Source organism: Danio aesculapii, chromosome 10 (genome assembly GCF_903798145.1).
Source record: "Danio aesculapii chromosome 10, fDanAes4.1, whole genome shotgun sequence".
NCBI lineage: Eukaryota > Metazoa > Chordata > Actinopteri > Cypriniformes > Danionidae > Danio > Danio aesculapii.
The window spans coordinates 20375726-20397578 of record NC_079444.1 but is presented as its reverse complement, the minus strand read 5'-3'; the positions used below and the strand labels follow the sequence as shown (position 1 = coordinate 20397578).

Here is a 21853-nt window from a genome sequence, read left to right as displayed (position 1 = left end):
TTAGAGGAGGATCTGCCTAGAGACCCGGGGGAATATATTTTGGGATATTACAGTAACAACATGAACAGCATCGCAGGAGTAACAGAACCATTTCAGGTCTTCAGTGCTCTAATTCAACTACAATCTGATTTAGCTTAAAGCAAATATTCATTTTGTTTGCACAAACAGCTCAGTAGCTCTGATCGTGTTATTTCAAGGGCATGATGACTAGGTCAGAGCGCTCTGGAATTGCCGTTGTCAACATTTGAAGTATTGATCGGAGCCTTGATTTGTATTTGAGGCTGGACATCCACAAATTGCAAACATAAGACTGTCAGTTCTGTCATTTGTAGTATAGACTTGATGCTTAGATGCCACACAATGAAAGCATGCACAATTGAAATAATATACAATATATCATTTTTATTGTGGACTTTAACTCCAGAGATGTTTTGAAGATAACACGTTTAAATGAAAGGCAACTGAAGCATTTAAAAAGTAGTTAAAAACCCATGGATCTGTTGTTTGAAGCTTTATGAACCAGGTCATTTGAGTCTATACAGAAATAAGAAGATGGTCAAGTTTGACAAAATGGAAACACAAAGATGGTAAGAATCAAACCAAAATCGAGACCTGGAAAAGGTTTCATCCAAGTCTAGACAGAGACTATAAGAGGGTCAAGTTTCAGGCAAGACTAAGAAAAAAAAATGTCTGAATCCAAATCAAGCCAGAGACTAGAAGATGGTTTTGTCAGAGCCAGGTCCAAGGCCAGAAGAGAGATTGAGTTAAGACTGAGGAGGGTTGAGTCTAAGTCAAAACAGAGGCAAGAAGAGGGTTGAGATTGAGACTAAATGAAAACAAGGAGAGGGTTAAGTCCAACCAAACCAAACCAAACTAGAGACAGAGCAAAGGATTTTTCAGAATCTAGACTGAGGAAAGGACATGATCAAGTTTGAATTAAAACTAAGAAAGAAGAGTGTTGAGACCAACACATCCACACACTAGGCTTGAGTTTGAGTCAAGTTCAAGGCCAGAAGAAGGTCAGGAAAACAGTCTGAGTTAAGACAGGCAGAAGCTTGAGTTCCCACAATAATGGAAACTAGAAGACGGCTGAGCCCAGCTCAAGACCAGGTTTGAGTCCGAGTCAAGACAGAGACCAGAAATCTCTGGTGATTGTATCTGAGTCTAGAGCAGTACCACAGAGTTTTGATCAAACCTTAATAAAATTTGCCCTGCCTGTAACTGTAATAACCATTAAGCCTTGATAAGCTTGTTCAGGTGTGTTTGATAAAGGTTAGAGCAAAACACTGCTCGACTGTGGCTCTCCAAACTTGGACATCCCTATTGTAGAATGAGGCTATAAGATAGTCAAACTCAAGCAAAGGACAAAAGAAGAATATGGTTGAGTCCAAATCAAGACCAAGACCATAAGAGGATTAAGTCCAAGTTAAAACAGAGGCAAGAAAAGCGTTCTGACTTTAGAGCAATACCAGAATGAATTCAATTAGACCAGGTCTAGACATGGGATGGGCAACCTTGGTCCTAAAGGCCCTCCAGGACCAAAGTTGCCCATCCCTGGTCTATATCGAGACCAGATAAGGTTCAATCCAAGTCACAACAGAGACCAAAGCATGAAACCAATCTTTTAAAAAGTCTCATTTGTGTAAAGTCAAATGGGTTTATTAACATAATTGTAATGTTTTCTTTCTTTTGCTGAACTTTTACTGTTAACTTGTAAATATTCTTTGTCCATATATTTTTGTCTCTAAATATTTCTCCCACAGGTGCAATTGCCCATGTCCACTCCACCAGCACCAGCTTGTCGTTCACGCTCTGACAGTTCGGATATGAGCTCTGAAGATGACAGTACGCTGGTCCTGTTGGCCCCGAGCTCTCGCAGCCCCAGCCCTGGAAACCACAGCGGCAAACGCCACCACCACCAGAAGCGCCAGCGGAGCCGCAGTCCCGCTGTAACAGCACTCTCCAGCACGCCTCTTCCGTCCCTGCAGTCTCTCAGCCTGTGTCCTCGTCCCCGAGATGGTCCCCAAAAGACCTCCTCCCCACGCCCTTCAACCAATGCTAAGAAGGAGCGTCTGGTTTCTCCGGACTCATTAACCTCACCCTCCCTCAGTCCTCTTAGTCCGAGGAGCCCAGGATCACCTGGAAATGGCGTCAGTGCTCCAGAGGCTCTCGTAGCAGCCATTTTAGGAGAGCCCAGACCTGCTCAAATAGGAAAACCAGGTGATGTGATTCTATGACCTTCCTTCCCTGTGATTCATTTCTAGACTTTAGGAGATATCGCAATGCAACTACTTGAGCAAAGTGGCCTGTTTCTTCTGTCGCTTTTCAGACCTGCAGTTGTTCAGGGTCTCATACCTTGTTGTGCTTAATTGCTTCACAAACCCTTCCTCTTCCTCAGTGGCTTTGCCAATATGGTCTATTTGTTTTTATATTTGCATTATTTATGATAGATTGTAAATGGTGACAGTTCGACCGTGCACATCAGCCTTATAGTGCACGACAACCTAACCCAAGGTGAAACTGTTCTGTAACCGTAGACTTCAAACAAACAGTGATGTCAGCAGTCATTTCAGCCTTTACCGTAACTAGTGGTTGACCAGTGTTTAATGGCTGATGTCTAGAAAAGTAGAATTAAGGAAAACAGTGCTTATGTGAAAGCTGATGATCAAATGGGATACTATGGGGTGTTTTAAAGTTAATAACCCTGGTTGTATGATTGTTTCAAACATGATTTGTTGTATTTAATTATTTGAATTTAGGAAGCCATTAAATAAACTAGGGATAGTATTTTGTTCACATCCAATGTGGTTCAAAAGTCTGAAACCACACTGAAAATGTGGGATTCAAAGTCTGATTTAAACTAGAAAACCTGCAAAAAAATTCTAAATTTCTTAATGCTGTGTTCACACCAGAAGCTGAACGCGCAAATAAATCATACTATTCATGCGATAAAAAAACGTGTGAACATTTTGAGTTTAATCGCTTCATTCGCGCGTCAAATTTGCCTTATTTCACGAGTTAAATTAACTTTACAATAGATGCGAATTCACATCATAGGCAGGGCTTCTGTCTGTCCGGTAATTCTAGCTTTGTTGCTAAATGGCTAACAAGAATTTTATTAAGAGAATTGCTGTGTTTATGTGCTTTAGGAAGGCTGAAAAACAGCGTAGATATGTTCGGCACCATGTCTAAGTCCACTAGATGCTTTCAGAAGTTCATCAACTTCTCCAGAATCTATACCTGGATGATGGGGGCTTTCAGGTGCATCGAGGTGAGTCAAGCCCAGTTTGGTGAACTGTTGTCCGGTGTCAGCAAGAGAATTTTTCCCCAGGACACCACACAGCAGCTATGTCATAATCACGCCCCTACAAGAGAAATTTCCTAATTGGTTAACGTGGCGCGAATGTCCGCTGAAGTTCAGATTTTCCAACTCAAGCGATTCACTCAACTCGCGCCACTTCATTCGCACGAATCGCATCATTCGTGCTGCCTTATTCACACGAAACACTCCGCAGGATGTCTATTCTCGTCTTTGCAGTAACTTAACATGTAAATTACTCGCACTTGATGCTTTATCTGTCTGGTGTAACGCAGCATAATGGCGGACTCCACTGTCTGTGTATGTATGTAGATGTCCACAACTGTAAGATTTTTGTTTAGAGAGAAATGAATACTTTAATTTGCCAATGCATTAAATTAACCAGTAAAGACATTTATAACATTAAATTGATCAGAAATTTTTACAGTTTAAAGAATTCTATAATAATACTAATTACATTAAATTGCATAAATGCTATTATTATGTTCAAGAAATCTGGAAAAATGTACAATAAAAACATTAAGCAACAGTTTTCAACAATAATAAATGATAATAACAATAAATGTTTTTCTTGGGCAGCAAATCAGTTTATTAGAATGATTTTTGAAAGATTGTATGACCCTGATTACTAAATGTATTATAATGAAAATTCAGCTTCACCCATTGCATAAATACATTTTATTTGATTAATTTTAATGTATTTCAGTCAATTATCATTAATTATATTGTTTCAAATACTGTAAAGATATTTGTGAGGACAACCTTGGTGAGCATAAGAGTCTAGAAAATTATTAAAAATTATTATAAATATTATATTTTCACTGGAAAATATATTTTCTCAAAATGACAAGAGAAAAATACATATTTATCATTGGTAATTGATTGCAAATAATCTTAAGAAAGGTTAAATCAGGGTTTCCGCGGGATCTTAAACTCTTAAAATGTCTTAAATCCTAAAATCTAAATTTTAGGCCTTAAAGTCTTAAATGTATTGAAATATTGTGTTATTGGTCTTAAATCTGTTTTTAAATAGGACTTAATTTTCCTTTGTTCGTGTATTGCTTCCCAATCTGGCCAAACCCCATACAATCACCAACAATCCCTCTCAATAAAACTTTAAACTTTTAACTCTATTTATCACGATGGTTTAATTATTTTCCTTTCAGTAACATTTGTTTAAAAGTGCTCCATGTATTTACTACTGAGGACACCGACCTGGCAGATTGTCGTGCATACATTTAGTTTATTATAGTTTTTTAAACTTTTAAAATATTTGTTCATTTATTATTTTAAAGAAAGTTTATGTTGGGCTGTTTGAAAAAGTTCCTTAACCTTTAGCCCTTTAGAAGTCTAAAATTTAATTCATAATGGAAAATATCTTTAAAAGTCTTACATTTAACTTAGAGAAACCTGCAGAAACCCTGTAAATGTAATTAATTACTGATATGTTGGCCAGTGTCATACTGAACTTGTGTATGAATATACAGATGTCAGAGGTTTTGCACATAATAAATGTCACACTAACACTCATGATGCTTTGCTGAAGTATCACTCCAGCCAACAATCTCTCCTGAAATGCAGCAAACCTCTGACAGCATCAGCTGATTGGAGGCAACCAATCAGATCAGCTCTGTTCATTTATTGCAGTTTGTGGCATTATTTGACTTGTCTGAGCTGAGTGAAACCTGTGTGATCATGTTGATGTGCAAAAATATACACCTGAAGGACACGAGTTTAGTAAATGTAGGACAAATAAATATCACGACCTATTTCCCTTTAAATTCAGGAGACGATAACATGTTACTGTCAAAGGTTGATAGTGTATAGATTGTTCTCCTTTGCAAATAAAAGATGTCCCACTTTTGCATATTCAATCTCTTTATTCTCTCGTGTCGTATCTAAAAATCACCTGTAAATGTATTTTTTGTCTTTAAAAAAAATATCTCTTTTGTTTTTCTCAAATGAATCAGCATATTGACGGAGATCAAATCAAATTATCTATTCAAATTGTATTTAATTTCTTTATTCATTTGAAAATCAAATGTTGCCATGTGTCATGCGAGCTTTCACAATGAACTGTAAAATAATGTGAACAAAAGGATGATGTTATCTCCAAAATTAAACAATAAAAATTGTTTTTAGCCAATTATTGAATCCCTGCAAAGTTTGGAAATGCTCAGTCATGGGTAACCTTGAAAAGGCTTCTAATCGGGATCATTATCATGTTTGTAGGTTACAAGGAGGAGTTTAACAAAGATCATCTTTTGAGTTTGATTTTTCTCTGAACGCCCTCAATAATCCATTAGACTGCTGTGAGCACTTACTCAAGGCTGGAATGTTTCTGTCAGACCTGAGGGCGATTAGATGTATTATGAAAGCTGTGTGATCATTACAGAAGTTCAAAAGCCAAAACCGGAGAGCAGAAGTATTTGGTAATATATTTTGAATGTTTGACTCATTCATAACTGACAGCAAATGTTGTGCAATTCTTGTTTCGAAAGCATCTCCCTCAAGCAAAAACCGTCACCTGGCTGCAACGTGAGCATATACATAATTTACACTTTCAGTCGAGTGCAAGATTATGTCTCTTCTGTAAATAAATACACAATGGATTCAGACATCCTGTATTCATTTAATGAAAGAGAAAAACTACTTTTTTGTTATAATTAAAGGGTTCCTTGATTAGGATTTCTTCTTTTTTTTAAACTTCTGTTATTGTGTAACTTTGCTGTTTATACATAAGCAGCATCCGCTAAGTTAAGATGCTCAATGCAAAAGCATGTATTTTATTGTACATAATTCACCTTTTTTAAGGCCTACAACAAATGGCTGGTAGGGACTATAATGCGCTTCGTCCTGGGTTTATGACATTGCCAACCTTAACATTTACTTAAAATCCACCCCGGGCTTTTAGCATCTTTACTCTATTGCCATCGCCTATATTTTCAAATTTCAATCATTCAAAATGACTGACTTTCCATTGGTGGAGCTAAATTTTGTTATTAACTATATTGAAAAGCACTGCAGTGTTTGGGTGTTCTGTGATTGTCTGAGGTAATTAGTCTCCCAAAAAGTGTATATTCCATACAAAGTCACATGACTTTCAACTGAGTGCGCCTGTGTATCCCCGCCAGTCCTATGCCACCCAAACCCACTCCGAGCTGAGCTCGAACGGGCAACTCACTGCATGGGAGTCGGTTGCTCTAACAAGGAGGCTAAAGACCATGGACTCTAGTGTCTGTCACTAGAGCACCTTATAGAGCACCTTTCGAGGAGTGAGGTTTACCTGCACAGCACTTCAGTAGCTGGCCTCTGCTACACCTGGAAGGTGCGAGCATGTCGCGCCGCTTGTGCGCGTCACTTTGACTATGTGTGCACCTCCACTGGAATAACAAACTTGCGTGCGGAAAAAACACGATATGTAAACAAGCCCTGGCCGCCGTTATTTGCGATCTCCAGCAGTTGATCTTTTTCTCTTACACAGATGCTGGATTCACCTGATTTGTTGACAAAAGGATTGCGGATCCATTCTTTGGCAGTTCGTGGGTCCTTTACTGGGCCTTTTCCCCTTCGCAAAAAAACTTCCCAAAGACGTCTGTTTCTTACTCATTTTTCTAGCTTGTGGGTTAAATTTTGGCGCTCAAGTGACTGAGATGTAACCTAGAGAATACAGTCAAAATAAAAGATTTTTCAAAATAAAAGATTGTTCAGATCCAGATAATAAATAAAACGAAAATAATTTAGGATTTCTTGTGCGGCTCGGTACCCATTGATTCAAGGCCCAGGGGTTTGTGACCACTGCCCTAATGTATACCCTATATGCCTGTGTATGTTTTGTAATTATGAAGATTAATGTTCACATAAAAATGCACAAATATCTGACAAAATCTGTGGCTATCACAACAAAAATATAGTCAGAAAAGTATATGGTTAATATTGAGTCCACTGTCAATGGTCTAATGGTTAATTGTCTATACATTTTTGTAGCTTCTTATAGCAGCGAGAGTTAAGAGTGTGAAGTGTACAACTTTTCTGATTAAATAAGCGCATCACTCAGGCGTTTAAAGTGCACTTTTCTTTTCTGAATATTTGGTGTGAACACTCTAATTGCACTATTTGTATTTTTAAAAACAAAAGTATGCTAGTTGGGACACACCTCAAGTGCAACTACAAACATCATCATGTTTTACATGTATTGGACTATGGCAAAGGTAGAGTGAGCAAAAGTTATAAATAGAATAAAACAAACAAATTGGGAAAACATCTTCCTCAGTTGACACACACAAATTCTCAAAACGGGCAAATACAGAAACATGCTGTAAATAGTGCAGATCACAACAGAATTGTTTCAGGGGACCTCAAATATTGCTGAATGTGTTATTTCCTATTAAGAATAAGTGGAACATCCTGATCAGGACAGGTTCATCACTTTTGGGAGTCTCCCGACACTTTTCCAATATAGTCTGTGCTATCTGTTTCTGTATTTGAATGTGTTGTGAGAATGTGTTGTCAACTGATCTCAGTTTGATCAGTTTGCTAGTAATTTTCTATTTGCATGAAGTTTTCTTAACTTGAAGTGCATTTGAGCTCTCTCGGCCACAATACAAAGCCCTCAAAAATAGGGGATGCACTGAAAATAGATCAATATGCACTCACTGGCCACTTTATTAGGTACACCCTACAAGTACCAGGTTTGACCTGCATTTGCCTTCAGAACTGCCTTAATCCTTCGTGGCATAGATTCAACAAAGTACTGGAAATATTTCTCATAGATTTTGGTCTATATTGACATGATAGCATCACGCAGTTGCGGCAGACTTGTCAACTACACATTCATGATGCGAATCTCCCGTTCCACCACATCCCAATGGTGCTCTATTGGATTGAGATCTAATGACTGTGGAGGCCATTTGAGTACAGTGAATTTATTGTCATGTTCAAGAAAGCAGTCTGAGATTATTTGCGCTCTGAGGACATGGTGCGTTATCCTGCTGGAAGCAGCAATCAGAAGATGGGTACACTGTGGTTATAAAGGGATGAACATGGTCAGCAACAATATTGGCGTTGACACAATGCTCAATTGGTAAATAGGCCCAAAATGTGCAGCCTGAACCGTTGATTCCATGCAGGATCGATCCATGCTTTCATGTTGTTGACGCCAAATTCTGATCCTACCATCCGAATGTCGCAGCAGAAATCGAGACTCAACAGACCAGGCAATGTTTTTTCAATCTTCTATGGTCCAATTTTGCAGACAGCAGTGGTCTTCTGCTTCTGTAGTCCATTCGCCTCAAGGTTCAACGTGTTGTGTGTTCAAAGATGCTCTTCTGCATACCTCGTTGTAACGAGTGCTTATTTGAGTTACTGTTGCCTTTCTATCAGCTCGAACCAGTATGGCCTTTCTCCTCTGACCTCTGGCATCAACAAGACATTTGCGCCCTCAGAACTTCCCCTCACTACATGCCTAAATTCACTTAGTTGCTGCCACATGATTGGCTGATTAAAATTTTGCATTAACAGGCAGCTGGACAGGTGTACCTAATAAAGTGGCCGGTGATTGTAGTTGTAAAACATACCAGTAGTTCATCTGCACCTTGGTGCTCACGCCCCAATTATGAAAAATGACGGTGGTTACAAAACAAGCATCTGCACAAGCTCTAATATTAAAAAACACAACAGTTTAATAGCAAGTATATTTGTCAATATAGACTTAAATAGGCCTATTTTATATTGTGGCATGCTTATGTGTCAAAGACATGAACAAGCCAATCATAAAAAGTGCTTTCAGGACTTGTTTTGACATCTTGTTGAAACATGATGATAATTTACAATTTCACAAATTACAAGAGAGGCCAATATTAGCAAAGGAGCATTCATAGCTGATTTAAATCTCTAAGGTCATTTGTTCACAAACACTTGCAAATGAATGCTAAGTAACAAAGAACACTATTCACGCTTTGCATCATAACAGACCAATTTACAACACAATAGCAACAAGAATATGGTGTTGTAAGCACAGCGTCCTGGTGTCAAATACCAAAGATCAAATGTCCCTGTGTCCAATTTCTTCACCTTTACATTGGTTCATTTGAAGAAAGTAAACACACACCAGTAATTTGAGTATTTTTCTAGTTAATTAAAACTATTCAAAAGAAGAAGACGTGAACCTTCAACTCAAGTGATCAATATGACAGACGTGCAAAATGAGGACAAATTGCAAAGATAATCATATTTTGCAAGTTGTCTCCCACTTTTGGACCCTATATGGATGGATGTACTCAACGACCTCGGAGTTTCACTGTAGAGCCCACGTCCCCTGAACCTCCCGGCACTCTCACAGCCTACAGATTAGAAAGGATAAAAGAGGCCCCTTGCTGAGTGAAGTGTGCGACAGTGTAATTGAGCATAAAAAAAATGAAGCTTTGAGCAAATGTGATAGATTACAATCATGCTGAATATGCCTAAAAAAGAAAATCACGTACTGGTTGTGGAAAAAATATAACTTTGCTATGAGAGAATTGTATAAATTATATAAACATTTCAATTATTAAACTAAACAAATGCTATTCTCCACAATAACAATTTTGATTTGCTCTTTTATTGGATTTAGAATCAAATAAATGCAGTCTTGCTGAGCATGTGACTTCCAGAAACATTACAAAACCTTATTTATTCATGTAATTACATAGCAACTTCATGATCTCCTGGAGCACAATCAGCAGAGTGGAGAGACAGGCTTAACAGCTCTGCCCACACGCTTCATTTACTTGCATTTAATAAGCTGCGATTCAGCAATTAACGCTTAGCTTTGCCAAGTCCAAAGTTCCTCTCCCTAGACCGACAAACATTCCTGATGTAAGGTTACACATTGGCCAAGGACAAAGTGCCTTTTACATAAATTCTCACCTGCAGGACTGCATGACGTAATCTTACATCACATGCTAATGACTTTGGAAAAACAGGTAGAATTTCATTCAGATCAGAAATTAAAGAAGGAAATACAGTTTCAACTTTATGGAAACTGTAAGCAATATGTCTGTAATAAATATGACATTGTCTGCATTTGATATCGTGTTCACAGCTGTAGTTTATTTTTCTTGAATCTTTTGGTTTTGAACAAAAAAGGAACCAAAAAAACATTTTTAATAATTTAGTTATTTAGTTTAGGCTTCACATGGTCTTAAAAAAGTATATATAAAAACATTTAGATCTTCAAATGTCTTGAACTCACATATGTATTATGTATAGATCTTTACAAAAGAAATAAAACAGGTCTTTATTGTCCTGTGTCATGTGACTGCTCTACAGTATTGCTCAATTCAAATGTTTTTGTTGTGTTGATGTGGTATTTGTTTCTTTCTCTTGTCCGAGTTTCAGATCATTTAGTTTTACGACTACAAATGAGACCAATATTGTCATAGAGGTTTTACATTTCATTCACAATGGTTTTAAAAGCTTTAAATTTGAATCAATGAACCTAGAAATACAAAGAGCAAACAAAGAAATATTTTTGTATTATGTCTATTTTGTAATTGCTGATTTCTGGGCTAAACATTCCTATTGTACTTTTGTTTAAATGAAGATCTTTTAAAATGTGTAGATGGATAAAAACACCTCCAGGAATGGGGTTTATGCACAAAGAATTTTAATTTTCAGCCAGCCCGAAGGCTTCCAGTGAACTGTTTTTCCATTACAAAAACGCCACATTTAAGATCTGATTTCTTTAAAAATCAGTGATCTTCACTGCCTGATAGATATATGACATAAAGTGGGTATCAGACCAGACAAGAAGCACTGCATTAAATTCTATTTCCCCCTGCCATGTCTTTAAAATATGACAGTGCTAGCAGTTACACGGTCTATCATCTTGTTTTATGCTTGAAAAACTAAATGAATGCTTAAGTTTATTTAACTGAATGTATTGTAATTACATTACGATGTTGATGCTGAAAAACACTAGCTGTGCGTAGAGTCCATTCCTCCATCACAAACACAAAGATCTGTTGCAAAAAGACTTTTACGACTCTTGAACTAACATAGGCAACGCAGCTCTTATAATAATTATAATCATAAAAACACAGAATTGTTGCATATTTTGTATTTAATTGTCACATCATGTGACATCATGTTGTGTATTTGGTTAAATCTGAAGTCTCTGTTCTACAATGTGTTCATATTTCAGTCAAACCATACCAGAGATGTTTGGAAACTAACCAAGACAGATCTTTTCTACATTCTTTTTTATTTTCTTTATGCTTATTAAATAAAAGAACAGAGCAACTGTACATAATCTGTTTTAACTGAACCAAATCTGCCAAGTGTGACAACCCAGCAAACATTTTTTTTGTGTTTAATAGACGTCTAATAGACAGCTAAATGTAGACATCTTGACTAAAAAAAGGCTAAACTTAGGCTGTCAGTGAAAATCTAATAGACATCTAAGAATAGTCCAAAACTAGACTAGTCGTCAAATGGCCAGATTAGACAGACTTTATGTGTTGTCATTCATTTCTGTTTATTTGATGACTAGTCTAGTTTTGGTCTTTTGTTAGACGTCTTTTTTTTCACTGACAGCCCAAATTTAGCATTGTTTTAGTCAAGACGACCATGTTTTGACGACTACTAGACACCTTTTTTTTAAATGCTTGCTGGAAAGTATCCCCGGTATTTCTTTCTATATGTGCGGTTTTAATTTCGTTTTTTTAATTTTGTCATTTTCTCAGGAATTCCTCTCTTAAGTGTGTAAATATAAAACGCTGTAAATACAAAGCAGGGCCTTCTTTGTCTCCTTGCTGTTGCAGGCCCTGACGTCGTTTCTGATTGGCTTACTGGAAGACGGACGGGGGCGCGCCCGAGTGACGCTTGAGTTTGGAGTGAAGTAGGAGGGATAAAACCTTGAAGACCGGCTGGCGTGAGCATTTGAGGTCAAGTCTACACAGCGCGTCCGCGGCAGAGAAACACCAGAAACATCTATTCAAGACCGACGATAGAAAAGCAGAAACTGACACGCTAGAACCGGCGAAACAAATTTAGAAGAGCGTAACAATACAATCAATATGAACGGACAACTGAACGGCTTTCACAACTCCCTGATTGATGAAGACTGCTTTTTGTTCACGTCGGAATCTGTCGGCGAAGGACACCCTGGTATGTATCGTAAACACTCGTATATTTAAAGGGGGTTTTGATTTTACGGTGTCGCGCGGGAGGTAAACACGATCGAGCACGGGATCCATCGGCTAACACGTGCCAATAACTGCTGATCAATATTTTTGGTTTAAATGGCGCAGTCGTTTTGTTATACTTACAGTTTATTAAATCCGCGTTATTATTAGATGTACCTAAAATGCACTTTTTTTTACATATATGGTTTCTTAATCTGTGTGTGTAATCCCTGGCCATGCGCGGGCGGCGTCACCGTGTTTGAGGCCCAAAGCTAATTTTGTAATTATAGATCGTGAAGGCTTTCAATGGGCTATTTACAATTTTATTGTCGTTTTTATGTAACAAAATGAGTAAAATAAGTATTATACGCGCTATAGTAGCGCCTTGTGACCATTTCCGTTTAAAGGCTGTGCGCGCGCGTGGTGGCCATGTTGTCCGCGGGCTCGCGGAACATGTGTTCATGTGCAATGCGGACCCGCGCAACAACGTTACGTGTTTGTGTTGTTGTAATGGCCGGTTTACCTGGTTAGTTGCATGTGTCTGGCGTTAATGTGAGCTTTTTATCCCTTATGAACATAATTATCCAGTTTCTTTGTTAGTAATTGTAATTGTAAAATTCGTATGGCCTATAAGACTAAGCTGTGTTGTGGACGACCGTGTCACCGCGAGGCCGTTAAATATGTGTCGTCGATGTGTTGTGTGCGTCCTATGAGACAATGAGTATTTTTGTCGTCCCTGTGCTCTGACACCCCAGTTCATGGTGTAAACTTTCTTTCTCGCTCAACTGCCCGTGAGTATTGCGTCAGCGCACCTTTTAGGCCCGAGAGAGACGCATGAAGTCCGAGAGCGGGTTTAACCATGGGCAGCTGTCCAGAAGACAGGGGCGTTCACGCTGCACGTGCTTTAGTGCGGTCTGTGTGTATTTTGTTGATATACGGTTGTATTGGACCACTGCGACGCCCCCTGCGCCATTAGCGCTGCGTTCATCCTGTACGTTAAAGGAGTACGCCGTATTCATAAAACCAGTGCGAGAGCAAACCCACTGCGTCCGCTTCTGGTCTCAAGTATGCAGTTCATACTATCATATATAACGGCATACGTTTAGACATAGAAAGAATTGAAAAGATACAAAAAGGTGAAAGACTGCTGAAAATGTAAGGGCTACAGATAACAAAGTGGGGACAAATTGTTTTAGTTTAACAATACCCGAGTATTATATTAATTGACCAAGGGCTTTACAGGCATGGCGTAATGGGGTAGGATGGTGATTATGCTACACCCGTCTTTGTTTGATTCTGTGTACTCTTTAGCATGTGATTTCAGAATAAGCCCATGTCAAGCAGTTTTGTCTCTGTTCTGTTCATGCAAACCAACCATAATAGAGGGCCTGACCCCTTTTTCTGTATTTAAAGAGTTCAGCCACAAAAACTAACCACTCAATCATCACAATGTTACATTCTTTGATTTTTTTAATTTATTTTTTTAATGCAAATGAAATTAAAAATGCAGGGACTAGATGTACTCTACAGCCTCAATGGAGAAGGAGTCCTATGATGCATTGCAAATGACAATAAAAATGGAGTAAATTTGTTTATCCCATTTACTCAACTTATTTACTTGGCTTGTTTATTTACTTGTGGAACTCGAATATTGGACATTTTCAGTGAGTCAAATTTCAACAAAGCATCTTCAAAGTCAGATTTGGGGTTTAGAAATAAAAAGCACATGTAGAATTTGTGGCAGCAAGTACTTAATCCAATACTGTATAAATGCACAATGACTGAAATGGAAATTCCTTAAACTCTTTCAGCTAGTCTTTCCGTGAGTTGCAGCAAATAAAAGGGGAGGGGCTTTCTTGAGAGCATTTTATTGGACCAATCTGTTAGTGCAGGATGAGTCATCAATATTTTATGTTTGCTGTACACAAGTGTATTGATGGCCTCAAAGCAAACATACAAAAATCTAATTGTTTATTAATTAAAAAAAGCCTGGCAAGAGTTCGTCACCTACTGTCTTAGTCTCAGAGGAGAGCAAGTTGACTTGAATATTGTTTATTTTAGGGACACCAAATGTTTGGTTACTGCCAGGGTAAGTATGCACTTTGTACAGTGAGGTCACCTACTAGTAAAGGGTTGTGCAGTATCTACTATAGTGTTTGTGTACTATCGTAAGGTTTGTTTATGGACTGGTGATGTTTGTCACGATTCTATCATTCATGGACTCACACCTGTACACGTGGGGTGAACTTTCCCCTCTCACTCCACTGCCCTGATACTGCGCCACTGCTTTCTAATGAGCTCAGCGCAGGTCTAAGTTCAGTGCTGGAGTGGGGGAGGGTTTGCAGACCCGCTGCAGCTGATTAACTTAGCTTACCTCTGCCCTAAATATAGATGCTTATTTCAGGGGCTGTAGTGGAGTGCCAGTATGGGCATTCCTGCCTCCATTTGAGAAGCCGCACTGCAGCGCTAATGTGCTTTACCTGTTGTATGGAAATCGTTGCAACTGCAACAATAGCAACTTCCTTGTCTGTTGTTAAATGATCATTGTTAAATGATCTCCTGTATCACATGAGGCTTGTAAGCCAATCATGTAATAGAGCTGATGTCAATAAAGTGCTTTTCAGAGTTTTGCGAAAGCCAATTACATTTGCCAGAGGCGTAAACTGGGCAGAGACACACAGTAGTGTGGACGTGATGTTAAGTTTTTTTTTTTTTTTATGATAATCACAACGATTATTTTATACCCAAAGCCATATTGTTAGGGAAAAAATTTATATCTACCTACCTACCTACCTACTGTTCATTCTGTGCTCCAAAAAATGTATTTGTTCATATCTGTTTATCATAGAGCGTTTGTTAAAGTAGTAATTTATTGCTAAGAGTCTTTTTATTGATCATAATGAGGCCCTAAAATATTAATGGTCATTTTTGAGTGATTTTTTTTTTTTTGCAAGCCACTGTTTTGCTCATATGTCAGTAAGACTTATTTAATCTTTTAAAATGACAATTTTCTATTATTATGGAGTCTTTAGTAGGTTTTTATGTAGTATCAAATTTTGTACATTTTTGTTCTTGCTGTCACTTTAAAATTCCAAGTCTGCTTAAGCACAACTGAGGTGTGCAAATTAAAGGTAATTACATCTATTATGCACAGTCTTATCCAAAGCGACTTATTAATGAGGATAAAAGCACTTCAAATCACCAGAGAGCAGCAATATATTGATGCCATGAGAAGCCCAAGTTATTTATTTGTTAAATCTCTGGAGGCAGTTAGCTGTTAGTTTCAATTAATCTGGATTTTACGAACTAATTTAAACATCCGCACCCTCTTTCCTCTGTTCCAGATAAGATTTGTGACCAGATCAGTGACGCTGTGTTGGACGCCCACCTCAAACAGGATCCTGATGCCAAAGTAGCATGTGGTGAGTGTCAAATTATGCTTTTATGCACTTTTTTTTTCTCCATGTTGCAACTAGAGTCTTCACTGTATGTCCTAACCCCTATCAATCAATCCTGACAGAGACTGTCGCCAAGACTGGAATGATCTTGCTGGCCGGAGAGATCACCTCTCATGCTGTAGTGGACTATCAGAAGGTAGTCAGGGACACAATCAAGCACATCGGCTATGATGACTCTTCCAAAGGTAAAGCACCAAGAAACATCAGGGGTGCTTTTAAGCTATGGTTACTTGACATTGATAGCCAAGAATGGAAATTTTTCCTTTGCATATTTAAAGTTTCACATTTACATGACATTTTGTGAAAAACTGCCAAAAACATTTTACCTATGCCAGGCCATAATTTGATGGTCATCTTGTTGGTGAACGGTACTTGTAGGGAAGTGATGACAGTCAGTCAGTAGTTTGTGTAATTTGCTGTATAAGATGTCTTCATGGTTTGTTGTAATGTGATGTAAATATACACTATGCTGATGAACCGTTAGAGCAGTGTTTCCCAACCCTGTTCCTGGAGGCACACCAGTGATGCATATTTTCAAACTCGTCCTATCTGAAACACCTGAATCAACTCATAACATAGAAGAGATGCAAACCTGAAATTAATGGGTCAGATAAGAAAGGCGTCCAAAAAATGTTCCGTTGGTGTGCCTTCAGCAACAAGGTTGGGAAACACTGCGTTAAGAAATAATTGAGCAACAACACTACCTCTACTATGTACGTGCTGTGCTTCTCTTTTCGCACACTCCCCGAAGCAATGTACAATGAATGCGAATGATGTCTTTATTTTGGGTGTTTACTCGGACATGTCAATTGTAGGTTTTTCAGAAACATAATGTAAAAAAACAGGCAAAATTCTTAAGTTTTGTCGTGTAAATGGCCTTATTTTATTCCTTACTATTTTTACAATGTGTCTTAAGCTTTGTAGAGGAAAAAGTGCATTAATAGAAAAATCGCTGCTTCAATTCAATACAAATTGTCATTGTTAAAGGATATGATTGACTGTATGGGAGATCTAATGACCCCAACTAACCAAGTTCGAAGTTGTTGGATGACTCAGTTTCTCATAATGCCTACTGGTTAACTATTTCCATCTGTCAGTAGGATTTAAAGTACAATAGTTTAATCGCAGTGTTATTGTGCTTCAAGGGTTTGACTACAAGACCTGCAATGTGCTTGTGGCTCTTGAGCAGCAGTCACCTGATATTGCTCAAGGGGTTCACCTTGACCGCAATGAGGAGGATGTTGGAGCTGGAGACCAGGCAAGAGCTGTTTATTCATACTCAAAAAGGTGACTGTCTAAAAGAAGAATGCTGGTATTTACTGGACTGCTTTACTTTTGTAGGGTTTGATGTTTGGTTACGCCACTGATGAGACTGAGGAGTGCATGCCTCTCACTATTGTCCTGGCTCACAAGCTGAACGCTAAAATGGCTGAGCTGCGCCGCAACGGCACCCTGCCTTGGCTGCGACCCGACTCCAAGACCCAGGTGACATGAGACAGAGAATAATATTAAAGTAACTTAGACTTGTGATAGCATTTATATATTAAAACTCTGATTTGAAGTACTTTTTTTGATCGTCAATGTGAATAAAAGTGTCTGCTTAGTGAAATGTAAATACTGAAGTAAGCGCTTGGAAAATATCCGGGTCAACAATATATTTTAATAACATTTTAAGTCATTTACAGTTCACAACAGTTAACTTCCAGAAATCAAGAGCATCACTGATGTGATTCTTGAAAAGCAAATCAACATTTCTGAATGCCGTTTTCTTCTCCAGGTGACTGTCCAGTACAGGCAGGACCGCGGTGCCATGCTTCCCGTCCGTGTGCACACCATTGTAGTGTCTGTTCAGCACGATGATGTAGTCTGTCTGGATGAGATGCGTGATGCTCTGAAGGAGAAGGTGGTGAAGGCTGTGGTGCCGAATGTCTACCTGGATGATGACACCATTTATCACCTGCAGCCCAGCGGACGCTTTGTCATCGGAGGCCCACAGGTTTAAACCACTACTATTTACAGTACATTACAATACAGTGCAGAAAAACATTTAAAAAATTATATGTACAAGTATTTTGTGTTTTTCACCTCCATGTTTTATCAGTGTTTATTACAGTTAGATTATTATTATTATTATTATCGTCTGTAATTTTAGTGCTTTAAAATGGCAACCAACTGACTTATTTTTTTTTTTAGTTGAAGCCTTTTTGGTGAAGCAGTATGATACTTAAAGCTTGATGCTCTTTTACAGGGAGATGCTGGTTTGACTGGCCGTAAGATCATTGTGGACACTTATGGAGGCTGGGGTGCTCATGGAGGTGGTGCATTCTCTGGAAAAGACTATACTAAAGTTGACCGTTCGGCTGCCTATGCGGCCCGTTGGGTGGCCAAGTCTCTGGTGAAGGCTGGTCTGTGCAAACGTGTCCTGGTCCAGGTGAATATTTAGCAATTCTTTGTAGAATGGATTTGTTTAACATTAGTTTTGAGACCATTTAAGCAATTGTCCGCTTTGCTCAGGTGTCTTATGCCATTGGAGTGGCCCACCCCTTGTCTGTCTCCATCTTCCACTATGGGACCTCCCAGAGGAGCGAGAAGGAGCTGCTGGAGATCGTGAAGAAGAACTTTGACCTCCGTCCGGGCGTTATCGTCAGGTAAAATGTGCTGCTCAGGTGGCCCAACCTCTGCCTCTTGGTTTGACGGTTTTCCCCTGATTTGTGGGATTTGCTCCTGAGTTGTTTCCAGAGTTAGTCTCTGCAGTTAATGTTAGTGAGGCTCGTTGAGTTTGACTGAACGTCCTCCCTTTCTGCTTGGCAATTGTCTCACTCTGTCTCCTGTACAATTCCAGAGAGCTGGACCTGAAGAAGCCCATCTACCAGCGCACCGCCGCCTATGGCCACTTTGGCCGCGAGTCCTTCCCCTGGGAAGTACCCAAAAAGCTTAAATACTAAATCTGTAACCCCCCCTCCTTTCCTTGGGCAGTAGGTGTACATTACAGAGAAACCTACTCAACCCACTGGAGGGGGGAGAAGTACCAAAACCCCTCTCTCCTAACCTCACATTCACCCCATTCCCAAAGGTAATTCCCCCTCAACGGCGCTGTCCCAATGCCACTCTACCTTCAGTCCTGTTCTTTGCTGTATTGTTTTTGAATGATCTGTGGATGGTGGCTGTTTGGTTTTTGTTCAGTTTGACTTTATGCACCCTCTTGTCCACCCATCTCTCTTCGGCCCTTCTTTTCTTACCTACTTGCTTGAATGATCAAGTGACGGCACAAATGGGGGTCAAAGGTTGTTCTGTAATGCTATGCATTACTGGCTGAAGCACTAACCCCACAACTTTTTTGTTTTACCAACGAAGTAAACCAATGCTTACCATTTTCCAGGTCCACCACATTACCTGTACCATCCAGATTGGGATCAAATCCTCCTGTGAAATGTAGGCAGAATGTGAAAAAGGAAAACAAAGGTTGGATTCAACACAAAAGCGTACAAGTTACTTTAATGCAGGGATTGGATTGAGAAATTTTATGAGACTTTTTTTACATGATCATACGTGTACTGTCATGACGGTTTGCTCCTGGTTGCTGCAGCCCATGTTGTTTTTATTTCTGACGTGTTACAGAGAAGTCAGAAGCTGCTACCAACTTCTGTGGTTCTGCAGGACCGGTGACGCAAACCTTATTCCCCGAAACCCCTTTCCCCCCTTGTCTCAATGGTGATTCCAGATGAAACCTCCTGGTAGCTGTTATGTGATGTTCTACTAGACCACGGCAGAGGCAAAGCACTCCCTCTCTGTGTTTGGTGACAGCGGGCGTAGATACAGAGAAGCCCTGCTCCCTTACCGGGGCAGAGAGGACGCCTCTGCCTATTGAATCGCTCCATACTTGAAAACTCAACCTAATATTTGCTGGGTGATCCTCTTGAGCCTTGGCGTCGGTACAGAAAAGCCTGGGATCTCAAGGTGCGACTGCCTTTATTACTTTTTGTACATGAAAGGAATCGTTTTTAAAGACAATGAATACTTTGTTTTTTTTCCTTTGCTTGAACACCGTCGTCATGGTGTATGTCCCACGTGCCGGCCCTGTGGTCTTCCCTCAGTGTCCTACAGAAAGCTTTGGGCTCTTGCCACAGGCTGGCGCTGGTAACTGTGACCATTGTTACTTTTTTACGAGAGCGAAGGCAGGTAGATGAGACTGTCCATATGCACTCGCGCACACGTTTTACGTTCAGGACTCCCGGTGCTCCCGCAGACAGAAGCGAGTCTAGCCGGTGTTGTACAGAGAAACTGGCTTTGTTTACATGCTCTCTCTGCTGGGCACGCTCGGGTTGCAGTCTTTTATATATAGCTCATCTTTTGTTTTTATTTCCAACAATATATTTTTGTTTTAATTCCAGAGATTGGTGCATCAGACTGGTTACTGAAAGAGTAGAAGTGCCTTTTTCTATTGTTTCTTTTCCTTTGTCACTCCTTCTCTTCCTCTTCCCTCCCCACTTTGTTCACCTGCTCTTCTTTCCTCCTGAGTTTCCTCTCGTGAATCCACGTGTGAATCCACAGCTAATTCCTGAATTCCCTTCCTTTCAATGCTCCATGATGGTTCTGTCCCTTATATAAGTGAACTGAATAAAAATTCTGACCCTTAACACTGTTGTTTTATGGTATTTCACATTTTGGTGCAATAATATAGTCAATTATTGATTTAACTTTTTTTAATTATTAATTACAATGCTATATTAAAATAATATGCTTGAATGTAGTTTATGATTGATAACTGAATTGTTTAGCATTATTGTAGTCTTCAGTGTCCTCCTGAAATCAGTCTGCTGATTTACTGCTGTAGAAACATTTGACATCATTGAAAGTGTTAGATGATATTCTCTTGAGATCCACAAGATCAATGGGGAAAGTTCATAAGAACATTTGAAATGGTTGTAAATGTCTCTTATGCCACATTTCATCACTAACTCAATCTCATGGAAGAAATGTCAGCTCACATCACGCAGGGTCTTCGGTAAGGCTAGTCTTGAAAAGCTCAGGTCACAAGGTTTAAAAACGAAATGTCACTGGATCCTTTTAGGGGCTGCACATTTATTTCAACCAGTTATTTCTCATTACAAAATTTTATATTTTTCTCCCTTTAAAATGTTGGATAATTTATTTTTTTTGTTCTCAAGGGATCATAGAATGTAGGTAACATTAGTCCACCTCAGGAGGTCAGGCCAAACTCTATGAATATAAATATAATGTTATACAAAATAGGGCTGTGCGACTTTTGGAAAGTATCTAATTGTGATTTTTTTTTTTTTTTTTTTTTTTTTTTTTATTATTATTATTAATATTATTATTTACTATTTGCTCAAACTAATTTTAATTTAATTCAAGCTTCCTCTCAATCTGTAAGCCAAGGCAACAGTTCAGCGACATCTCGGGTGTTTTCACACTAGCACTTTTGGTCCACACCTGGGTTAGTTTGACGTCAGCGTATGGTGCGTTTAGCTAGTCTGAACTCGAATGCGCACCCGTGAACTGTTCCTGAGTCCGCCTGAAGGAGGTGGTCTGGGGTATGAATCATGTAAAGTGGTCTGGTTCATTGGTATGAATGCGGTTGTACCAAATAACGGAAGTGAACAGCAAACTGCTCAACAAACTATTGTTTTCATAATGTTCATTGGTGTGTAGGCACAGGCTGGTATAAGATTTTGACGGTATGATAACCTTGGATAAAAGTATCACGGTATTGTGCTCACTGCTCTAAAAAATATTCTTTTTAAATGTCTTGGTAAAAAACAAAAATTCCCATTGGAAACGATATTTTTTGAAAGATTTTATAATAGTTTGGAACTGTAAACATGTCAGGCTGAATAATTCAAATGAATCATTGACTTCTGCTGTCTTCATTTGTTTCGAAAATGGCTTTC

At 39.0% G+C, this 21853-nt stretch overlaps 2 protein-coding genes across 2 annotated transcripts; both read left to right on the top strand.

Annotated features, from left to right (window-relative positions):
• The first annotated feature begins 31 nt into the window (after positions 1-31).
• Positions 32-3266, top strand: LOC130235805 (phosphatidylinositol 4,5-bisphosphate 5-phosphatase A-like). The gene is made up of 2 exons (XM_056466305.1): positions 32-96; positions 1764-3266. Exons 1-2 carry the CDS (start codon positions 61-63, stop codon positions 2235-2237), a joined length of 510 nt encoding a protein of 169 aa, XP_056322280.1. The 5' UTR covers positions 32-60; the 3' UTR covers positions 2238-3266.
• An 8952-nt stretch (positions 3267-12218) lies between these two features.
• LOC130236131 (S-adenosylmethionine synthase) lies at positions 12219-20578 on the top strand. Its single transcript, XM_056466726.1, has 9 exons — positions 12219-12466; positions 15828-15905; positions 16004-16126; positions 17087-17199; positions 17283-17426; positions 17719-17937; positions 18190-18372; positions 18456-18589; positions 18784-20578. Exons 1-9 carry the CDS (start codon positions 12376-12378, stop codon positions 18884-18886), a joined length of 1188 nt encoding a protein of 395 aa, XP_056322701.1. The 5' UTR covers positions 12219-12375; the 3' UTR covers positions 18887-20578.
• Positions 20579-21853: the final 1275 nt, after the last annotated feature.

Excerpts from the sequence above, each read along its gene's own strand:
- LOC130235805 (XM_056466305.1), top strand. The coding sequence starts at position 61 with ATGAACAGCATCGCAGGAGTAACAGAACCATTTCAG. Across the intron at positions 97-1,763 it reads GAGTAACAGAACCATTTCAG|GTGCAATTGCCCATGTCCAC; the intron begins GTCTTCAGTGCT and ends TTTCTCCCACAG.
- LOC130236131 (XM_056466726.1), top strand. The coding sequence starts at position 12,376 with ATGAACGGACAACTGAACGGCTTTCACAACTCCCTGATTGATGAAGAC. Across the intron at positions 17,427-17,718 it reads GACCCGACTCCAAGACCCAG|GTGACTGTCCAGTACAGGCA; the intron begins GTGACATGAGAC and ends TTTCTTCTCCAG. Across the intron at positions 17,938-18,189 it reads TTGTCATCGGAGGCCCACAG|GGAGATGCTGGTTTGACTGG; the intron begins GTTTAAACCACT and ends GCTCTTTTACAG.